The sequence below is a fragment of the Stylophora pistillata genome, chromosome 3 (genome assembly GCF_964205215.1).
Source record: "Stylophora pistillata chromosome 3, jaStyPist1.2, whole genome shotgun sequence".
NCBI lineage: Eukaryota > Metazoa > Cnidaria > Anthozoa > Scleractinia > Pocilloporidae > Stylophora > Stylophora pistillata.
This window is the reverse complement of record NC_142521.1, coordinates 29,366,422-29,389,086: the sequence shown is the minus strand read 5'-3', so window position 1 is coordinate 29,389,086 and position 22,665 is coordinate 29,366,422. Positions and strand designations below refer to the sequence as shown.

Genomic DNA, 22,665 nt, shown 5'->3' with positions numbered 1-22,665 from the left:
ACTAAGCAAATAAATAGAAGCGCTCGTGGATATCCCTGCCGGACGGCGAATTTCCCGTGCGTGCCAACGTGGGACTTTGCGAAGACTACTTGTGGGAGTTTGGATACGGTGAGAACAAACACACAAATGATCACAAACGTTTATCAAGTACGATTGCCAACGAAATATCGTTTTTTAGTAAAAAGTAACGATAACGCTATGGAGTACATGTTAACTGTTTAAAACCCTGCGAAGATGGCTGGAATTTTAACCCGATTTCAGTTCGAAACAAATAATCGAAGGATACACAAAATAAAGGTATCGTCTATGGTACGAAACGTTAAGTAATGCGCGCGTTGCATCATGGAAGCCAGAGAGTTTAAGAGGAAGAAATCCACTGTTCGTCGACTAAGTATGTAATTAAGCTCAATACTTAACCTACCACTGTTCTAACAACGAGTCTCGACGTCCCAAGCATGGAAAGGCAGGCTTCAAGTGTTATGTAATTACTAAATGTTAACTTAGCGATGACACGGTTGATCTACGTTCCTTAATTTTTTTTCAGTGTTCATTAACGAGAGATTAGTCATGTTCAGGGAGACAGTCTTTAGTTTAATTAAAATGATCCTGGCAAACTGATGTTTTCATCACATCAATTTTTCCTTTTTTTTTTTTTTTTAATTTTTATCATACCATGGAATATTTGGCGATAAGACCAATTATCAGATTGCAAAATATCTCACTAATTTGAAATTAATTAGTTTACCTTGAAGACAGTGTTGGGGATAGCACAAAACTTCGACGCGTTATCAGTAATATTCCTTTAATTTTCGACCATCATAATTGATAGTATGAACACGTCACGAGAAATCGGTTACAAGACGGTCAAAACTGAGAAAGAAAACAAACAAAAGGACGAATAAACAAATGAATACCTAAACAAATGAATACCTAAAAACAAGCATTAATCGAAATCCTACTTACATTTTGTGCGAACCAAACGATAAAAGGAACAGTTTACAGCCGCAAGAGCTCGTCGATAAGAACACGTGTGAGAAGCTACAGTCCAAAAACATGTGACCAAACTGTACTTCGTGTATATGTACCGAAACGTAACGCAACAAGAAAAAACAAGAACAAAGGAAAAACGTCACGGACTAAGTTTAAATAAACAGACAGTGGAAAGTCATTTTCGGACAAAGTTTTCTTTGAAGAAAGCAATCTTCGCTTCCGGATTTGTTGAGCTATCGCATGGTTTCAAACGCAAACAGATTCCTCCGATAGGCAGGCACAATAAATCAATTCTGCAAATAGTGTAACGGCAGCGTTGTATAGTCAGCGGTTAATTCGTCTAAAACCTAGTTGCCGCGCCTGATTTGTTTGCCCACCAATTTTTCTCCCTTTGTTTATTCCTATTTAAAGTAGATCAGGTTAGTAAACAGATCACTGGATCATTGCTGTCTAATTAAACACTTAAACAGTAGAAATTGCCCAAAGAACATTTGGCGGAACACTTCTGAGATTTTTCTCACTATTGTTTGGGTTTCGAGTGTTTATTAGTAAACACAAGCCATATACTTACTTTCTCGTAACTAGACCATTATCTCAGGAGTTTAAAGGAATTGGTATACTGACAATTATTCTCGTCTTTCTGCCTGTGAATAAACCTCGCTTCTGACGTTAGAAACCCTCGGGTAAAGTGCGAGAGTCACAACTTGATAGCTTATCTACTGCTAGTTTCCTCTTACCGAACAAAGATCCTCTTCTTTGTTTAAAGATGTTTCATATTTATTTACGAATTAATATATTACTCTAAGATAGTATAGTTTAAAGGAGTTTTGGCGCTGTTTTTCTTCTCTTCTTTTTGAGCTCAATTCAATTGATTTGATTTTCTTATCTTGTGCTGTAACTTGAAAGGATGCTAGTTACCACTTTAATGGTCTTTTGCACCCTTCTTCAGAATTATGAACGGATAGGGATTTATACACCTGTATATAGAAAACGAACGAGTCAAAGAAAAGTAGGCATTCCCCCGTTAATAGAATGTTTTACTGAATAAAGTCTCAACGAATCTAATGGATTATACCATACAGATTTGTCTGCAGAAATAAAAGAACTGAAATAAAAATCCCCTGTTGTACCATTTGGGAAGAGGCGCGCGACAGGAGGCGACGAGAACTGCAAATCTGTGGCGATCAAAAGGCCTGTTAAACTGAAAAAGGTTCCAAACTATACAACATATTTATTTCGAGGTAGATATGGCAGATGTCAATTCCATCCCCTACAGTATACTTGTGCTGTTGTTCATTGTCCGTTGGAAAAACGTTCAGCAGTCCCCTTCCATTATTATTATTATTATTATTATTATTATTATTATTTGAAGGGTGGGAAGGCGTTGACTTTCATGAGGAGGAGTGACTTTCACTTGCATGTTTGACCTCAAGCGAATCTCTGGAACAACATCAAAACATAAATGTCCCTCCATGAACTTTTCTCTCTTTCAAGCTGACTCATGTTACTTACTAGAGACGTTACCACGGCTTTCAGTATTGTTCATCGGTGTGGCATTTCTGTAGCGTACGAAACACTGAGAAACTAGATGCTCTTAATAAAAGAAGTCTTAGGTTCATTCTAAGTGATGTTGAATCTACGTATAGACCACTTTCATAAATGGCTGCCGGATTAATATTCTTTTGTTTATATTTAAATTAGCCCTACTGGCCTCGTTCTACAGTACAAAATTCAATAGAAGACATTATCTCAAGCGAGGCCAGTAGGGCTAATTTAAATTTAAACAAAAGAATATTTATACGGCAGCCATTTATGAAAGTGGTCTATAATACTTTATTGGACAAAGTCAACTATGTTTCTTTATACAACAGACGTATACACAATATGTTAATTTTAAAAAACTAAAATTTCTTGAATCGTTTCCGGGATTTTCCGAAGTTAAAATATCTTTAAAACCGACGTTTCGACCAGTTTTACTGGTCTTCCTCAGGTTGTTTAAAATGTTGTCAATATGGCGGATTGTTCGATTCAAGAAATTTTAGTTTTTACAAAGATGAGAGGTGAAACAATCCGCCGTATTGACAACATTTTAAACAACCCGAGGAAGACCAGTAAAACTGGTCGAAACGTCGGTTTTAAAGATATTTTAACTTCGGAAAATCCCAGAAACGATTCTAGAAATTTTAGTTTTTACAAAGATGAGAGGTGAAAGTTTAAGGAATACGATGTTAATTATACTTTACAAAAGTTTATTTCTAACTAATTATCCTATCTACATGAGGAATATGTTTACTTTCCGTAATACCACTTTTAATTTACGCTGTAACTACATTCTGAAACTCCCTGTTGCTAAGACTACTTCTTATGGACTTCGCTTCTTTTCTTATCATGCCGCTAAACTATGGAATTCACTACAAGACAATGTTCGAACCTTGAACCATAATGACTTTAAAAAAGCATAAGCTAGCCTTAAATTAATGTAATTTTAGTACATATTGTAAATTGAATTCATACTGTATTTTTAAATATTTAGTAAATCTATTTATTTCATTTTGGCCGTTAATTCATGAAAAAGATTGTATTGTATTTCATAATGTAAATGTATATTATGTTGATTTCTTTTGAAATTTTTTATTTTCTCTCGGAAAAATTAGTTTCTATAAGCTACTCTTAAATTCGAGAAAAAATAAAGTTTACGTAGGTATGTATGTGTGAGAGAAGGAATGAAAAGTTTTTCTTATACGAATTATGTGTCGGCCACGAGGTTATTGTTTTCGAGGTGTGTTTTGAGTCGTCGAATAAAAAGCTACCGTCCGCGTGTAGAATTTAGTTTCGTGGATTAAAGTGTTAATTGTCGGCGTAGAGACATTTTCTTATATATGTATGCTCTTTTGAGTTTCATGAATGGAACTTTGAGGGACTGGGGGAGAACTTTTGCAATAAATGAAGCATGACTGTCCTTAAAGTGCTACTGCGAAGAAATTTTTGCATTTTATTTTCCCAATTTTCTGGTGTTAACTTCACATTTAGACCCTAAACTATAAGTATAAGCCCAATCACACAGTAATCTCGTGTGTGGGAAATTAACGTCTCCTACCCCTAACCCTGCAGGAGAAGGGACCTACGGCTTTACGTCTTATCCGAGAAGAAGAAGCAATGTGAGTGAACCCAGGCCATCCAACTCAGAGTCCAGCGCACTGACCGCTGGACCCCTCACGCCTCAATACAGAGATGAATCTTGATAGCTGACTCAACAAGAAAACTCTCTCAACGCGTGAAACACTCCACTGTCCTCAGAAGAGTAACGCGAAGGATTTTAAAGGTTCAGACACGATCCAAATAAATCAATTGTCTTGAAATCGGAGTTAGGTTTCAATGTATGGCAGTCACGGTGGCCACGTCGTGTAATAGAAAGAAACGACTTGAAAATACAGAGATTATGTAGACTACATTAGTAGACATGCCCTGAGGCTAGATCTTGATTTTTGAAAAGAACTTTATTCTCTAACACAAGTAATCTCTACATCTACTTCATGTGCTTACGTGGCAGAGTCGATCCTGTTTCGGCAACTTTTCTCATTGCCTTTTTTTCCTCTTAGATGCCCTAAAAAGAGATTTTTTTTCATTGTTAATAAATCTGATTGGTTTGCAAAAACATGTCTGCCATGTTGTAAGATTGACAGTCAGTTTCATGCCCTACCAGAGCTCAGCTAGTCGTTGAGCACCTATGGTTGAAGGGTGGTTGAAATTCCAAAGCAGTTGGCTTAGGAGCAGCTGCAAAAATCAGCTGGCTAGGTTTTTGCCTGAAGGCAAGTATCGCCTTCCAGCATTTGCGATGTATCGCTGAGCCCTTCACTTACCGTCGTTTGTACGTACAGAGGCGATATATCGTTTCTACTGAACGATATATCACCGCTGCTCAGCAATATATGATTTACGCCCGTCGAGATTTCTCTGCGATATCGTGTTGTCTTGGCAAATGTGCTCCTTAAACTTCAGGTCTACTGATTAAGTTTGCAACGGACAAATGAACTTTGGTAACAAGCAGACTTTCTTTACTTTTCCGTCTCAGTGCCTTTTGCCCATCTTTGATTCCCTACAGTCATCAAAATCCCATCAAGCCTGCATAACAACCTAATACACGACAAAATCTTTGCAGATAAGAACGCTACTAGCATTTCTTGTATATTTTCCTTTATCTAACACACACTAAAAAGTTGTTCCCTCTCACCTTAATTGGACAGCCGTACAACTCAGCACGCATGCTGATATGGGTTTGCCAAGTTAAAGGCTGGATTCGGACAAACCGGGCATGGATTGGTGGGAAGATCTGGTGGACAACAATGGTACCGCGATCGAAATTTCCCCGAAAAACCTGGAAAAATAAAGGTTTTCAATTCAAAGTACTATGGCAGTGTAAGAAGTCACTGAAAACTGACTCATATCAATTTTGGTTATTAAAGAATATGACTTTTATCACCATGGCTGGTGTGAAGAAGAAAGTAACCATGATGTGTGGTAACATTTCGGTGGCTTGGATTCCAATTGTGAGAAGAGTGTCTATTCTGAAAAAGAACTACATTATTTCTCCTCAGAATGTTTACTATTCGTCTTTATTGGTAACATTGATTGTTTTGGGACCATAAAACTGAAAACAGCCTTACGCTATCATTTAGAATGCGAAGGATCCCTTTCGATTGAGCTAACCAATTGAGCTATACCTATACCAATTGAGGTATACCAATTGAGCTAACCGCCTCCCGGTTAGCTCAATTGGTATAGCGCTGGACTGTTGTGCGGGAGGTCGAGAGTTCGACTCCGGCCGGACCAACACTCAGGGTCTTTAAATAACTGAGAAGAAAGTGCTGCCTTTGTAATAATATCTGCAAATGGTTAGACTTTCTAGTCTTCTCGGATAGGGACGATAAATGGAGGTCCCGTCTCACAAGCCCTTATATGTGATAAAAATTTTGGGACGTTAAAGAACCCACTCACTCTTCGAAAGGAGTAGGGCACGTAGTGCCCGGTGTTGTGGTCTATCTTTGTGTAGTGTCTACTCTACGGTGAATTGGACAAGCCCTTGGAAATTTTCGAAAAAAACAACAATTTACCCAAAGAGCTAAATGTAAAAATTTATCACGACTGAGAAAAAATTTGGTTACCATCTTATTACCACGCACAGTGTACTGGACCCAGTAAGAGCCGGACAGGCTGTAAGATAATGAGTAGCTTGTTACCCATTGAGAGGCATCCTGCCTTCCTTGAGTAGCTACTTTAGTAACAGTCGTGAGAGTCCCAAGATCAATCTGCAGCCATTGATTGACGTCGTTTTTCTTGGCACACCAGGAACCCACTTTACCTGACGCAGCCGCAAGATTCAAGCGGCCTAAACTAGCAGCACAGCTACTGCTGTGAATGGTCGAGGCAGACATGGCACTGGCTGAAACTCGGCCATCTTCCAGTCCAAGCGAAAGGGAACAATGTGATCCTTAAAAATATAATTAACAAAGCATGGACTTTTTAACTACAAGAATGATTAGCATGTTGTTTCTTTTTAAATTTCAATAAATACTTTATTTACTCAATTACTTGCCGCGGCAGTTTATGCTTTTTTTTCGCTATCGAGATGGCGTCCTTTGAAGACCATACATTTTTCGGCAGCGGCGTTTCTTTCACAACCATGTTTCTCAACTATATGTCAGCAAAAACGATAAATCATTAAATTTTTTGCACATAAGAATGCTTCCTTAACTCATAATCCCAGACAAAACGCTGCATTCTTATGACTCGGCGCGGCGTTTAATCGAGTTAAGACGGTATTGCAGCAGACGGTGATAAAAACAGACAACTTCAGCTTTAGGGTGTTCTCTTGATGTAACAAGAAATCCCTTTACTTTCTACACTGAGAAAAGACAGGCAAAGTTGCAAGGAGGGAAAATTGTTCATCGGATGTAAGGAGTCAGTGGGTTTATGTTCTGCGATTGACAAGTTCCCTGCTGATTGAAAATCAGATAGAGAAGATCCTTTCAGTAAGACAAATATTCACAAATCAATGAAAATAATTTTATATTTTCTGAGGAAGATTTATAGACAGCCTTTATGTTTTTGAAACCATATCTTTTTTCGATATGAAAGATCTTTAACATATCAAAATATCTGATTTCTTCCATTTTTACAATGAAAAAAGAATCATAGCATTAATATCTTTGTATTTCATTAGTCAGAATTACCTTCCTGGCAACCATAAACCTCTGCTCTGGTGCAGATGTGACTATGCCAAGTCTTGGGGTGGAATCGAAGATATTTGGCTTGAATTGGCAAATGGAGGGAATGATAAACTGGAGTGTTGCGGTCGATGTTACCACCAAGCACCTGTCATGTATGATAAGATATAAATTATTGAATATTAGTTCTTCTTCATCAAACAATAATAAAAACCTTCATAACTGAGGAATAAGCTGAGCAATCAAGGCTAACAAAACTACAACAGACAAAACCATTTTACTTATCTTCGGTATTCTAAAAGTTTCTCTCAGCGAAGACAAGGATTTGATATTTAGGCCACCAAGTTCACTATGGGTGACAGTTTTCAACTTTTTCATAAGCTTACCGTTACTACAAATCAAGTGTGTCCGTCAAAGCTATCGCTCTTACCTTGATATGTCCATCCGAGAGTCTGTACCAGGCCCAGTGAGAGCCATCCACACTGTATGACAAACTGTAGCTCATCAATCTGTGATCGCCGTCATACCTCCCCTGAGTGGCCACTTTTGTCACAGTTGTTTCCCGCCCAAAGTTGACCTGTAGCCATTCGTTACCATTGTTTGTACGTGTGCACCAGGCCCCTGCCTTACCTGAACTGGGAATCTTATTGAGTCTCGAGAACTGCGGGATGTGCCTAGCGTCATAATACGTCGATGCTGATATTGCACTGTCGGGAAGATGGCCACTCTCCATACCAAGAGGTAGAAAGCAACTTCGATCTGTTTGATGATATAAGTAAGTATTTAAAAAACAGTCCGACACATCAAATGCAGATTTTTATGATTTTTATGAAATCCTCGAGCTGCAACACACGGCCAAAGCTAAAACAGACACATGCTTTTTAGTACTCAAACGATTTACCTTGAAGGGGTAGTACTCTTCGCGAAACTAGGCAAGAATTTGAATGGCAATAGATATAAATCTAGAAGAAGCAGACACTACACTTGATTTCTAACCTCAATTAACCAAGGCTATCGTTTGCATCACAAGAGTTTCTTAATTTCTCTTATTTCTTTTGTAGGAGTTGTTTGCACATTCAAGAATGTTATCGAGATCAAAATCCCACGGTAAAGCAAAAACTTCTATGAAATTCTGCGCGAAGCAGTAAGACCCGTTTTCGAATTTCTTGTACAGGTTAAAAAAAAAAAAAAAAAGCATTGTGCATAATAATGCTCTGGAATTTTAAACAGTTGGTAAGCCCTATTGATTAAAGGTGAGCTAGAAGGAATTTTTTTTTTCAATTGAATTCATTCCTAAGTCTAAATTTGATTCATTTCTTTTAAAAAGGTGAAAGTCACAAAATGGCTGGAAGTTAGGAGATAAACATGGGCTTCCCCGGCCGAAAATTTATTACTTCGGACTTCTGTCATGTTACCATATGAGAAAAGGTCGTATTATAGACACCTTTTTTTTATTCATTTATTTACGCTTTAACGAGAACAATTTTTTTGGCAGTCGATTACATCGTAAATTTTCATAGGAAAGCTTAGAAAAACTACTTCGACGCTTGAAAAGGGAACTTTGCTACAATATCGAGCGCCTGATCATTTACGAGGCAGGAAATTGATTTTGCCAACTTTAAGCATGATGATGCCTTAAATCACTCACTTACCTTCTTTGCAGCCATAAATCTCCACTCGCATACTGATGTGGTTTTTCCAGCCTTTCGGATGGAAACGAACGCTTCTGGCAAACACCCTGATATCTGGACTGAAGATATGTTTGACAACTGTTTTCCTGTCGCTATTTGCAAGAAATGTCTACAAATAGAGGCGATAAGTTCATGAGGCAGTCCTACCGGAGGAAGTGGCTCACGATCTTGATTTATTTCACGACTACGAGTACTTTATTTACCGGTTTAAGTCGGGCTTAATTTGGAAACATCGTACATTAGTTCTTAAGTGTGAGTCGGCCTGTGTCATCAGGCCATAATCGAAACACCGGGTACGGTTTTTCTTAATACGGACCTGCTTGATGTTATGATAAAGCTTAAATCTAACGCGCGCTGTCATTGGTTGAAAAGGAAATTACACTCGACTACATCTCGTGTTTCTTCCTACACTTCTTTCGTGCTCTGGCCGCTTCCTGCTTGCTTTACAACAAAACAGAGCACAGTTAAGGCTTCTCTATTTGTTAAATATTAATAAAGAAAAAACACGCATGGCCGTGTACACATAGCATGAGGCGTGCAGTTGCATTATTTCGACGAGGTCTGTCGATTCTAGCTGCAAGGTGTTGGGCTACTTCCCGAAAGCCAATTTTGCCAATGTTTATCTTTAGGTTTTTCTTTCTTCCTGCAAAGAGTACATGAAATGTAGTGGCTACATTTTACGTTTTTTAGTAAATGTTTTGATTTTATGCATCGTCAGTTTTAGATTAGAAAGTGGCTATATTTTGAGCTATTTAAGAAGACGTGATGTTGAGGAGGGCTGAGTAGCTGGAATCATTAGTCATTCGTTTTACAAAAGTTTACTTTTTTGACGAAAATGCACTTCATAACAATAATATCAGTAATAATGACGATAGTTATAAGTATAGGAATTAGGCAAAATAAGTCAACACAGTGTCAACAAAAGCAAGCAGTTACACATCAATAATCGAGCACATGTCTAATATTCTAAAATCGAGGGTCCAACAGAAAACCAATATTACAACTTCACATGGCAGGGTTAGTTTAAAAATTAGGGGGAAATTAAAAGGGAGATAAAAGACAAAAGTAGATGACTTTATTGTTTGCGTTTTCTGATTACCTTCACTTGGCTGTTTTCCTTGATAAAAACCCAGATAAAGTCGTCTGCAGTGTAAGACAATGAAAAGCTTGTAACCCACTGATTATGATCGTGTCGACCCTGAGTGGCCACGCCACGTAAATTAAACAGACGTCCAAGATTTACCTAAAAAAAAAAAGAGGAGCATTTTCATAGAAAAAAAAACACTTCTTTATGATATATTCGAAAAACTGAGCCGATATTGTGTATGGATTAGTACTAAATTCTACTCCATGTGAATCCGCGACGCATGGTACGGGGAAGAATACACTCGCATGTCTTTTCTTGTTATCATTTATTTCACCTCCCGTCTAACTGATGTGTTTAACTCTACATCATTCTGTAAGCAATTTCAAAGCAAATTACTTTAACAGACAATTTTGATATCTGGGTAATGTAATTATTTTACGAGACGTGTATCTTTCCAGTAAATTATCGATTACTCACCTTGGAGTGCACGCAAGGAAGTTTAGCCCCAGTTGGAAATTCTGTTGGAACGACCTCCCTCTTTACAGACTTTCCTCTATTTTATTTCACTTTATATATTTTATTTTGTTCAATATTAACCATTTTACTTGATTCTATTCTTCATGAGTGATGCGTGTGTTGTGAATGTGTGTTGTTTTCTCTTTCTCTATATGTGATTTATATTCAAAATGAGCCAATGGGCTTAGTTGATGACAATCACCTAGGCACTAATTAGTCTTAACTCTACCGTGCACAGTACAGGAGGCTATGAAGGGAGACTTTTGATGCCTCATGCTTCTGAGAAAGGAGTGAGGGGCAAACATATATCGTGCCCTTTTCCGTCCTGCTGTATTTTGTATTGTATTTTCTTCTTTTTTTCCTGAGCGTTGTGTTATGACCTTCTACAGTCTGCTAACTGTTAGAAATCCGTTTTCATATAGATGGGGAGAAACACTGAAGAAAAAAAATCCGAGACATCTAAAGTGAAGATTAGGCGAGAGAAACCCCATATGTTGCTTCTGTTCAGGCACTCTAAGTACTTGGAAAATCCTATTTATTTATTACCATCATGGTTAAGCGCTTTTGCTTAAAGTGTCATTTCATACCCATCAGACGAATATACGAGTCTTCAGTTGATCAACTGCGAAAGTCAATGGCTTTTCAGCATAGAAAGTCTCGAGTGAGACTTTTCTGGATGATTTTAACACCTCATTGCTTACGTTCCACAGTTCTTGTACATGTAATTATTCCATATCCATCAATTTATGAAAATTGTTGTGCAGTATTATGAACTTTCACGTACCTGTAGCCACTGATTAGCATTATTCTGACCGGCTGCCCAACAATGTTTCCCGCCACTTGGTGCTAAGTTTAGTCTGCCTCTATTTGGGAGGTAGCTACTGCTGGCTGAAGATGAGGCAGAAAACGCTTCATCAGGAATTCTACCGTCTTCCACTCCCACAGGCATCAAACAGTTCTTGACTGTAGAAAGCGAATAAAACTATAAGAAACAAGCATACTGAAACCATTTTGAAAAATTCACAAACATCTTAAGAAATGGTCATACGATAAACGGATTTGCCGCGGGAACGGAGCAAAGAAAGTCGCAGTAGATCGTAAGTTGGCTCAATCCGCTCAAGCCCTGATATGCGCACTTTGTGTGCGCATACAAAGTTTACCAAAACTAACCAAAGCTGACCAATAAATAGGCCCACAAAGTTGCAAATGAACACAACTGACACTTGGAATACAACGGATATGACTCGCTCTCGGAACAATGTGATCACTAAGCGATGACGTTTTGCATAAAGATGAAATCATAGTCGATCGCTAAGCCACAAAACAACAATCCTTTACATATCTAAAACTAAGTTATTGAGGGGCCCATACTGGACATTTTTCAGTCGTTGAAAAAGTAGGTGACACTCTAGACCAAGACGAGCCGAAGGGTAGGCGGAATATAACCAATTTAATCAAACTAAATTGAAATTGTAAATTGGCCACCGTAACGAGTAAAAAAGTTGACATTTCGAGCGTTAGCCCTTCGCTCTGACGAAGGGCTAACGCTCGAAACTTCAGTTTTTTACTCGTTACAGTGGCCAATTTACAATTTCAACTTGGTATATATAACCAAATTACCTTGTTACCCCCACCGACGCAGCACCACAGTTGTTTTAGAAACTTTCAGATTTTTATCAATTTAATCAAATATGCTTTTATTGCATATCTACTGAACTCACCTTTACGACATCCATACAACTCAACCCTGAAGCAAGGTCCATTGTGATTGTGTGTCCTTGGATGAAACCGGATGGAGCGAGCCTCGATGTGAGGCTTCAAGGGGTGTACGATGGCAGTATTTCTATCTGTATTCCCAGCAAACACCTGAGTTAACGAGAAAATTATATTGAACTCACCTGTGTTAAAACAATTATATCACACTTGAAGTACGTTGAATTTTGACGCCTTGACCATTTTCGGCTGCACTGAACACCTCATAATACTCTAATGTCGTTTTTCGGCTACAGTTGTCGATCAATCAATAATCAATCAATCAATACTTTATTTACCCACGTATCGTAGAGGAGCTCGTACAGCTCGTGCAAAATACATTCGTGCCTGTAAGATTAAGAATCTAAAAAACCTAATACATACAGTCAAGACCTAATAGATTAGAAATTGCAATAACTTAAAATTAACATTAAAATTTAAGTTTGTACATTTAAATTGGTCCATGAATTATTCCTCTTTCCTCATCAATGATTTAGTAATAAATACCTCGCGCTTCAAATAACAGAAATTATGATAATTATGACTGCCAAAGCTCTGGTATGTCATATAATAATAGGAACTAGCGTTCCATCTTTTACTAAGTCAGCCTAGCTTACTTTTTCCACAGCACGTTGTTTGTAACTAGTCCAATGTAGTCCGTCCACACTGTATGAAAGAGTGTATGTTGTAAGTCTGTCTTCACTACTATATCGGCCTTGAGTTGCTACTTTGGTTAATGCGGTGACTTCCCCCAGATCTATCTGAAGCCATTGGTTTTTACTCCCCTTTTTCGGGCACCAGGCCCCTATGTGCTTGCCATCCGACAAAAGGTTTAGTCTAGCAAGCGAGGGCCGGTGTCTATTGTCAACGCTGCTGGACGCAGTAAACGCACTGTCAGGAATTCGTTTATCTTCCACACCCAGTGGCACTGAGCAGCTGTGAACTAAGAAAATTGATTAATAAGGTGTTAGTTCCATGCCTGTGAACACCTAAACGTGATGAAAAGCCGAGTTAACAACAGCAATAAATATGCATTCCATTGCAGAGGGCCACTTGCTCTCCAGTTGAAATTCTACTATGTGTTGACCACATCAAATAGAGCTGTATCTTTCTTTTTTCTTTCTACGACTACTACTATTATTGTTATCATTATTATCAATATTATTACTATTTCAAATCCGTCACAGGTAAGTTTTGATTTCCTTCAAACTGAAAAACATATCTGCCCTTGTTTGTGCAGTTCTTAAAATCAGGGAAGACCACTAGAATAAGGACACTATTTACTTAAAGATAACATCAGTTATTAAAACATTGCAAATAAGAGATTGGAAGGGAATCATAAGAATTGTTGATGGTACATTACCCTCCTGTAAAACGATGCCGTAATAGTAAGTAGTGAGAAGGTTTTGTTAAATCAACTTAAAATTTCTGAAAAGAGAACCTACAGGCTTTGATTAGTTTTGGCACCCACCTTTCCTACAGCCATAAACCTCTGCCCGCATAGATGTATACCCATGGTAAGTCCTTGGGTGAAATCGAATGAGGCGAGCATTGAATGGTGACAGAAGAAGGTGCTCCACGACTGTGTTTCTATCCTTGTTACCTGGGAATACCTGAAAAGTCCAAAACAAAGTCAGTTCCTACATGATAACGGAATCCAACTCAAAACTAATGTCACAACGTTGGTAATTCACTTCAATATCCACGATCAATTATTTGAACCTTTTACTTTTTTTCGGAAACAAAACACTTAAGAACCTTCCAAATCGACGAAAATAATTTTTCAAAAAATTTCTCGCTTACCCATGTGACACTGTTTTCTTTGTACTCGGCCCAGTGCATCCCATCTACACTATAAGACAGAGTGTACTTCGTTACCCATTGATTAGAGTCTTGTCGCCCCTGTGATGCCACTTTTGTCACTCGTACCAGTTCCCCAAAGTCTATCTGAAGCCACTGTTTGCCATCATTAGCACCAGCCGACCAAGATCCGTATCCTTTGCTGTTTGACTGTATGTTCAATCTGGAACGTGCTGGACCACGTTTTTTGTGTGCGCTTGAAGAAGCAGAAAATGCAGCGTCTGGTACATGACCGTTTTCCAAGCCAAGAGGAAGAGAACAGCGGTAGACTAAAAAATATGTGAAACAGAGAAAGAAAGGTTATCAACACTTAGTGATAAAAACGAGTGATAAAAAATATGAATGACGTTTCGACCGCTCCACGGTTATTTTTAAGTTAGAGTTCATGAGTAAATTTCCGCATATATACAATTTCTGAAACAATGGAATGAGGGTAAAAGCTAAGTATTTACAAAATAATAAACGTGTGAAGGAGCATAAACGATCGGTAATCGGCAACCATGTAAGAGAACATAGAATCGAACCATGTGAAATCACAAAGAAGTTTAGGGTCCCGAGGAAATGCTCAAACAAGTTCGATTGTTTGATTTTCGAAATGTTTTTTTATTTGAGACCTTAAGCCAAAATTGAACAAACAGAGCCATTCTATTCGCGCGAAGCTGTTTGCTTAACACTTCATATTAATTAATTTTCATCCTTTTCATCGCTCATTTACACTTCACTTTTGCACTTTGTTATTAGTTATTAGCTTTATTGTTTTTATGTAAATACTTAGCTTTTACCCTCATACCATTGTTTCAGAAATTGTATATATGCGGAAACTTACTCATGGACTCTAACTTGAAAATGACCGTGGAGCAGTCGAAACGTCGTTCATATTTTTTATCGCTCGTTTTTATCACTAAATGTTTTAGTAAGAACTTATTACTTTGTATCAACACTTTGTTAAAAGATTCCTCTGCTTTAAAATTCATGGTGAGCAACACTGAGCATTTGTATAGTGTATGTCACAAATACTCGTGCATTAAAGAAGGTTTCTTGACACGAAAATACTTTGTGCTTTAAAGCTCTGACCCTTGAATAACAATGCATTTTAGGAAGATGTTTCACTCAGCTTAAGTTCCATTCAAGTGGAAGTGTAGGATTTCGAAGCCAATTATGAATTTATATATATTCCTTATATAATAGGCCACGAAACTAATCGGTAGATTCTAAAGGCACGATAGGGGTAAGGCTAGACAACTGATCAAAATAATTATGTTTCAAAACTTCAACATACGACCTAAACTCACTTACCCAACAAGGGGTTTATATAAACACTCCTTTTCCGGAGAGACAGTTTGCCTTCTTCGTGTTTTTCATTGGTGGAATGTATCTGAGAGGTGAAAGACATTAATTTTATAAATGAAAATAGTACAAGTTTGTGGGTTTCCATTGGCCAATTAATTAGCTGTAAAAAGTCAACAAACACGAAAAATTGTAGCCCTTTTTCTACAGTATCTTCAAGAATGCCTTTAGTTGCAGTAAGAATACAAAAAGTAGCACAAGTATAGCCAAAACCTATAGCAATACCTCTTCGTTATCGTTGCAGTAATATATTTGATAAAGCTAAACCTTCAAGACTGACTAAAACTTGGGTAGTATTTTTACATATCAAGGAAATGCATAGCACAAATAATAAACAGAATACTAGTATCTTTTGTATGTAGTAGTATGCATCCTTCCCACAAGCCACCTTTCGTTATTTCTTTTATATTGTATTACTTTCTCAATCCTTCCAACATGAAAGGCGTTTTGAAAAATTTCTCATTGTGTTATACTTGTATGCTATCCTTTCCTCGTATTTCTACCTTTTGGAAATGCTTGGAATTTTGTGGGATGAAATGCTCCACCCGTCACACTTTTGCCCATATAGACCTGATTTTCGAAGGCCCAACTCCTTCCAATCTCTACCCCCTGGAGTTAGTTTAGTGGAGGCCCACTCCCTCCAGTCAGAGAGGAGGCCAAACTCCCTCCTCTTTAACAAGGAATGTTCACGGTAGCCCCGATAGAAAGTTAACTCTCTTCTCTTCATCACTTGAGTACACCTCATCGAGTTGTAGTTTTTGTTTTCTTGGTACGCCAGGGGTCCATGGGGCAAAAATGTTAATCGAGCACTTTGTCACCCACTTCCCCATTTTCAGCCACACAAAGCTGTTGTTGTTTTATATTTTCAAAAAAAAAAAAAACATGGGGAAGTTGATTAAGCTAATTCTATGATATGTTTTGATGCTTAGTATAGGTATAATAAAACTGTAAAATTTCTTGCTCTTGGCTTTTTTAGCCGTGATACTTGATTCCGCCTAAGCCCTCATAAAGAGCGTGTCCACGAGAAAACCAGGCAGAACCGGGCAGGGGCGATAAAGCTCAAATTACCAATTTGGCTCAAACTTGGCACAAATGCTAAGTATCATGAATCAACAAATGCGTGAAAATGAAAGGTCAAAACATTTAATTCCCTGGGAGATATAGGATCCCCCTGGACAAGCCCCTATTTCCTGCAATTTTTGCATAATTAATTAGCTAACTTTGGATTGCTATTGTGACAAATTGAAAATCCATCTGCAAATTCGATCAATTGGGTTGTGTTCAATATCTATCAGACTTCAAGAACATTGAATTTTTTAAACCTTTTCATTTCATTTCTTCCCTTAGGTCTCCCTTAAGTAAAGAGGACTTTTTTTTGGTTTTACATAGTCCAAAAATGAGGGTGTTTTAGTTTAGTTTAGTTTATTAGCTTAGCCAACCGGCAGGGAAACCGCAACAGCTTGCGCCAATTACTGCGGGCCCAGTAAACCAACCCATCCCACCGCAGGGGAGGACATCCATTTCACAGTAATCTCGTGCGTGGGAAATTAACGTCTCCTACCCCCAACCCTGCAGGAGAAGGGACCTCCATTTATTTGTCCCTATCCGAGAAGACTAGAATATCTAACCATTTCTTGATGTTATAGAAAGGTAGCGATTTCTTCTCAATTATTTTAAGACCTTGAGTGTTGGTCCGGCCAGGGCTCGAACCCTCGACCTCCCGCACAACAGTCCAGCACACTATCCATTGGGCTAACTGGGCGGTGGTTGTTTTAAGTTCCAATATCTCCGATGACCAACCACTTCTGATTATCTTTTTACCCCCAACACATATCATGTAAGTCGATTAGTATCACGCCACAAAAAATCAGTCGTTTTGATCGATCTTTCCGAGAGCTCTCACCGCGTTTAATATTCAACAAGGCAACGAAGCAAATCGAATTTGGTACATTGCGAACAATGGCTACTCATCTAACGAATGCTATCAAGCCAAAAGTTGCAACTGATGCACCGCGGCGACATGTATGTACCATCAAGTTTCTTCCGAGATTTCTCACATCAGAAAGTTCGACTTCATGCGCCCTTGATGTTCATCATCAACTTATGTATTTCCTCAAGAATAATCCAAATATGGCTGCGAAAAAAGTTCTCAAAAAGGGCTCAACTTGCGCCATCCAAAGATTCCCTCCTCGTTCATGTTTAAACGATACTCTCTGGGAAATTTCCTGTAAATTTAAAGTTATTTTAAGTTAATAAAACAGAGGAGTGGTTTACGTCAGCACGGGTTATAAAATTGGTTGCCCCAAAATTTTATTACTGATTTTGAAATTCCAGTGAGGGCTTTCACTGCAAATGTAGGAATAATGATCAGAAAAAGTTAAAAAAACTCAATGTTCTTGAAATCTGATAGATGTAAAAACACAACCCAGTCGACTGAATTTGCAGATTGATTTTCCTTTTGTCACAGCAACAATACAAAGTTAGCTAATTAATTATACAAAAACTGCAGGAAATTTGGGTTTCCCCACAGGATCCTATATCTCCCAGGGATTTAAATATTTTAACCTATTATTTTCACATATTTATTAACTCATGATACTTAGCATTTGCGCCAAGTTTGAGCCAAATCAGTGGTTTGAGATTTATCACCCCCTGCCCAGTTTTCTCATGGACACGCTCTTAATTATCAAACCTGACTAAGCTATTGTTACTTACGACTGAAGCAGTTTTTTCAATTTCGAAATTTTATTGAAAAGTATTGCTGTACACCTTGCATGAACCGCGATGAAAAAAAATCACTTTAACATAATTATAAACAGTTATTTACATTTATACAATTCTCAAATTCTAAGTGGAGCGGTGGAAGATTGGGTGGTGGTTGGTGACTGGGAAGCCATTTTTGTAATTTTGAGTTTAATCATGATTTTGTGGCTATCAGTTGTCGAAGCTATCGATATTTTTAACTTTTTCCACGATTTCCTAGTTAGAGAAAACAATCTATGGACGTTGAAACAACCTTTCGCCATATATTCCCTTCCAACAATTTGCAATATTCCCTCCATGGCGATTCAAGAAATCTTTGCACACTTAGTTGAATCAAAACCTTACTGCCTTTGAATTCCGGAACGTGCAGTACTTTTTTCCAGTGACTTTTCAAATACCCAGACAATCTGCCTGTCACTCCATTTTAACACGGCAAGTGCCTCATTCAAAAATTTACCACAGAACATGAATGTAATTCAACGTTAAAATCTTAAACAGCAAAGACTAAATGTCATTCAAATTTTGTAAAGAGCGCTTTCATGTTAAAATTCTTTATTAAAATGTGAGCTTTTGACGGCCGAAATACAAAAGGTATTGAGCAGAAAAATACATGCATGCAAGCAAATATAATATTTTCGCCATTATTTTTTGGAGTATTGTTTTATGTTTTCATTTTCAACTTTCTCAAGTCCGTTTTTATCTCTTGATGGTCAATAAATAATCAATTTCATGATTGGCTTGTTATCTTTGAATTTAAATATTTGACTTTTACTGTTTTCAAATGTAATGATATTCCTCTTTTTAACCGTCACATCTACTACCAAAGTAAATGAATTCGTTGTTTTCAAATAAAATTTCAAATAATTTTTGTTTCCTCGAGAGTCTCTTTTGTCATACTTTACTTAGTTCTAGCCTAAGTTGTTTTCTGACACAACATTTATTTATTGATTCATCTTCAATTTCCCAGCAATTTTTGGAAAGGGCTTTATATAACCGTTTTTATTCATTCTATTTACGTCAAATCAAAATCGATCTACCCCCGAGATTACCATGAACTGTCATCCCAAATGGAAAGGAAAATGAGTTTCTGAATTCATATCCAGAAAAAATATGAATTGAATAACATTTTTCATTTGTTACAAAAAATTGAATTGCGTGACTAGTGTAGTGTATTGATTATACATGTACCTATGTTAATTATTGACAACGAGCTTAGTATGTCTTCTAAGGTGAGCACTTTGTACTTAAACTCAGTAAATGTACTACTCGCAGTAATCCTACTATACTGAAAACTGACTTGCATGCTGTAAAATTACTATAAGTCAGTTAACTCTTTTACTTCTACATGTGTAACGAGTTTGTTGATAAAGTTCAGTTATCCCTTAGCAATGAACGAGAAAGAGTCTCTTTGTGTCTGAATGACGACACTACAACCAGCATGGCCTTCTACAAGCTTCACGAAAGTTCATAGTTCGTTTATTTTAGTATCTTGCGTAAGCGTTCCTTAAGCAGTATATTTTGTAATCTTTCTATAATTAGACTATTAAGAAAGTTCTAGAATTTTATTGGGTAGGTATATAGGTAGGCGAGTCCAAGCGAAGTTTTTAACCAGTTTTCACAACGAAGAGAGTTTGACGTTAGTCGTGCTTAGTCAAGTGTGACGGAAGCGGTGTTTATTGAAGTTGGCAGAGGCCGTGTGAATTTATCAAGTTAAGTTCAATTGACGGAGGCCGAGTAAGTTTATCAAATTACGTGCTGTTGTAGAGGTTTACTTCGTGGACACCACATTTATTTATGGAAAAAATCTTCTTGTTGCAGTTCCGACAACCCTGAGTTCAGCCTAGTCTGCAAGCTACCCATCCTCTATAAGATCACCCGCATAACACCATTAATCTCTGTTATTTCTGCTAATCTGATTTTGTCATTATGTTAAATACATTTTTTGATTTAATATTAGTTGAAGCAGTAAAAGACAGATATTTGTAGAGATTTTAAAAGTTTCGCTTTTATCCATATGAGCAAATTCTACTTCAGATCTTTAACAAGTTATGGTACCATTTTTATAACTGATCATATTTCGTCCCCGAATGACTTACTACACAATTTGCGAGTACCTTTCCTTCTTTTTCTTCAAAATTATCGAACATGTATTTGAGGTAATCCTGAAATGTATTTAGTTTAAATGCCCTTTTGTTAATATTCTGTATTTAATACTTGATAATGGCATATTCATGACTCAAACAATTGAGATAATTTATAACCCTTTTTCTTAATTAAAACAGCCTCCAATTATCAAATTACCTTTATATTCATAAAGAATATACTCGTCCATATAACATTCATTGAAGGATACATGAAGGATATCATGTTAGATAACTCCTTGGGTTAATGAGCGTCCCTCCTTGAATAAAGTTTCTTGATTGATTGATTGATTGATTGATTGATTGATTGATTGATTGATTGATACGAATGTTCACCTTGTGATTAAAATTTTTATGAAAGAACTCTTCTCCTGTTTTGTGCATTTTGATCTCCAAGACTAAATTTGGTTTTTAATCCATTAATAATCTAATTTTTAAAATTTTTAACAGAAAATGACACACTAGACATATTTCTATCATCTACCAGGTTTCTATGAAGAATAAAGAAAGTTCTGCGCTACCGTTTTGGATTCAAGACGAGAAATTAGAGGATGTGATAACACTAACTTTGAAAATTCTTTCACAGATTACTGTAAGTCCTCTGTCACGTAACGTTTAGCTACATCTCGTTAAGTCACGTTACAAGCGTAGCGTCAAGTCAAGTAATCTTTTGCCACGTTACTTCTCTACATCCTTCCATCCCAACAACCCTATGGGTGCATCCTAATATCCAATTTTCTCGTTGTTGTCCCCCCTCCCCCTCCACGCCTCCCGTTGTTCTCATGTCCACATGTAAACTCTACCATATGTTACTTGTAAGCCAAAATTTAAGGGCCATTCACGGAATAAAAAACATGTAAGTAAGTAAGTAAGTAAGTAAGAAAGTAAGCCACGAACCGAAACAAAAAACATGGCTTGCTCAAATGCTGAACTTTTAACCTGTACGAATTTTTAGAAGGCACAATTTATTCCCCTCTGGCTACTTTTGGAAAAAAAATACCTTGAAGACATCGGATAAATTGTTGAAATTTTCTGCCTACATTTACAGAAATGTCTCTACTACATCTCGCGAAAATCAACTTTCCGAAAAGTTAAAAAAATTTAGCCAAATACAAACTTTACATAACGATTTTCCCAAAGTAAAAGATGTGCTAGATAGGTCTGAAGTGACTAAACGCGTGCTCGTTGTTTTTCCACTGTTTCCTTACGAAAGTTTCCAGTTCGTAATACACAACGGGAAAATTATCCAGAGTAGTTGCCGAGGTTGTTCTGAGTGATTCTACATGCTGAAATATTTCATACCTTTAGAGAGGATTTGTCCGCATATGAGAAAGAAATCGCCAAAGCAAACACAAAAATCCTTGCGAAGAGAAGAACCATTCTGATCTGTTTGAAGTCCACTCACACACAGAAACTCAGAAGAATGACAAAGGTCTTGGCTGACAATATCATTTTTGAATGAATCAATTCTTTTCTTTTAGAAAACGCGAATAATCTCGCACAGGATGTTTGCGTTCTTATTGTTTGAAACATAAAAAAGTTTTCTTTGAGGGGGGGGGGGGGGAACAAAGAAAGAAATTCAAATCTCATGTAAACCAGACACTGCTTAGGGAAAAAAGCGTTATGTTGCTGAGTAATCGCCAAGGATTTAGCGAAAGTTAGGAATTAATCTAATTCTGGAATACATGCAAAATTTTTAAATGGTCTCAACTCTACAAGACGTACGCAAAAATCAGAACAACAATTATTCCTCCCCCTCCCCTCGCAGTTACTACTTCCTGTCCCAAGAGTGATTATTTGGTAAGTTTGATACCTTCTCTTTACCGAGTTCCTCTGCAGTGGATCGAATAAAAATTTAAAAAAAAATCATTATCCGATCTATAATACCTTGATCTTAATATTTTTTATCACTTAAGCAAATTTACCTTTAGATCAGTGAGAGAAATAAGGGTCTTATTTCATATGGAAATTCTTTTTAGGAGCCCATGTGAAGAAAAACATCGCGATAGTAAGTGATCAAGGTGATGTGACGGTTGAAACCGAGAAATCTATTTGCCAAGAAAAAAAAGAATTATACTTCTTCAAGCTACGCTTGTGCATTTACAAAGAAACATTTCTTCAAATAGGAAACCTTGAAGAATTTTCAAAAGAAAACTTAATTTCGACGTCCCATTGTTTTGAAATCACGAAAAATCTCGTGAGGTTGTTTACCTTTCCATTATCGGTAAAAGTGAACTCACTAAATTATGCATAGTTCGAGGAAGATTACCCCACAAAACAAAAACTCGGCTCCC

General features: G+C 37.3%; 1 protein-coding gene across 1 annotated transcript; it reads right to left on the bottom strand.

The window, feature by feature from the left end:
• Positions 1-4,466: 4,466 nt before the first annotated feature.
• On the bottom strand, positions 4,467-21,788 carry LOC111344909 (uncharacterized). The gene is made up of 14 exons (XM_022952179.2): positions 21,674-21,788; positions 15,417-15,495; positions 14,064-14,389; positions 13,732-13,873; positions 12,878-13,203; positions 12,230-12,374; positions 11,293-11,471; positions 10,005-10,148; positions 8,867-9,014; positions 7,645-7,973; positions 7,221-7,362; positions 6,153-6,478; positions 5,222-5,365; positions 4,467-4,594 (listed from the first exon to the last, which is right to left on the bottom strand). Exons 1-14 carry the CDS (start codon positions 21,749-21,751, stop codon positions 4,586-4,588), a joined length of 2,517 nt encoding a protein of 838 aa, XP_022807914.2. The 5' UTR covers positions 21,752-21,788; the 3' UTR covers positions 4,467-4,585.
• Positions 21,789-22,665: the final 877 nt, after the last annotated feature.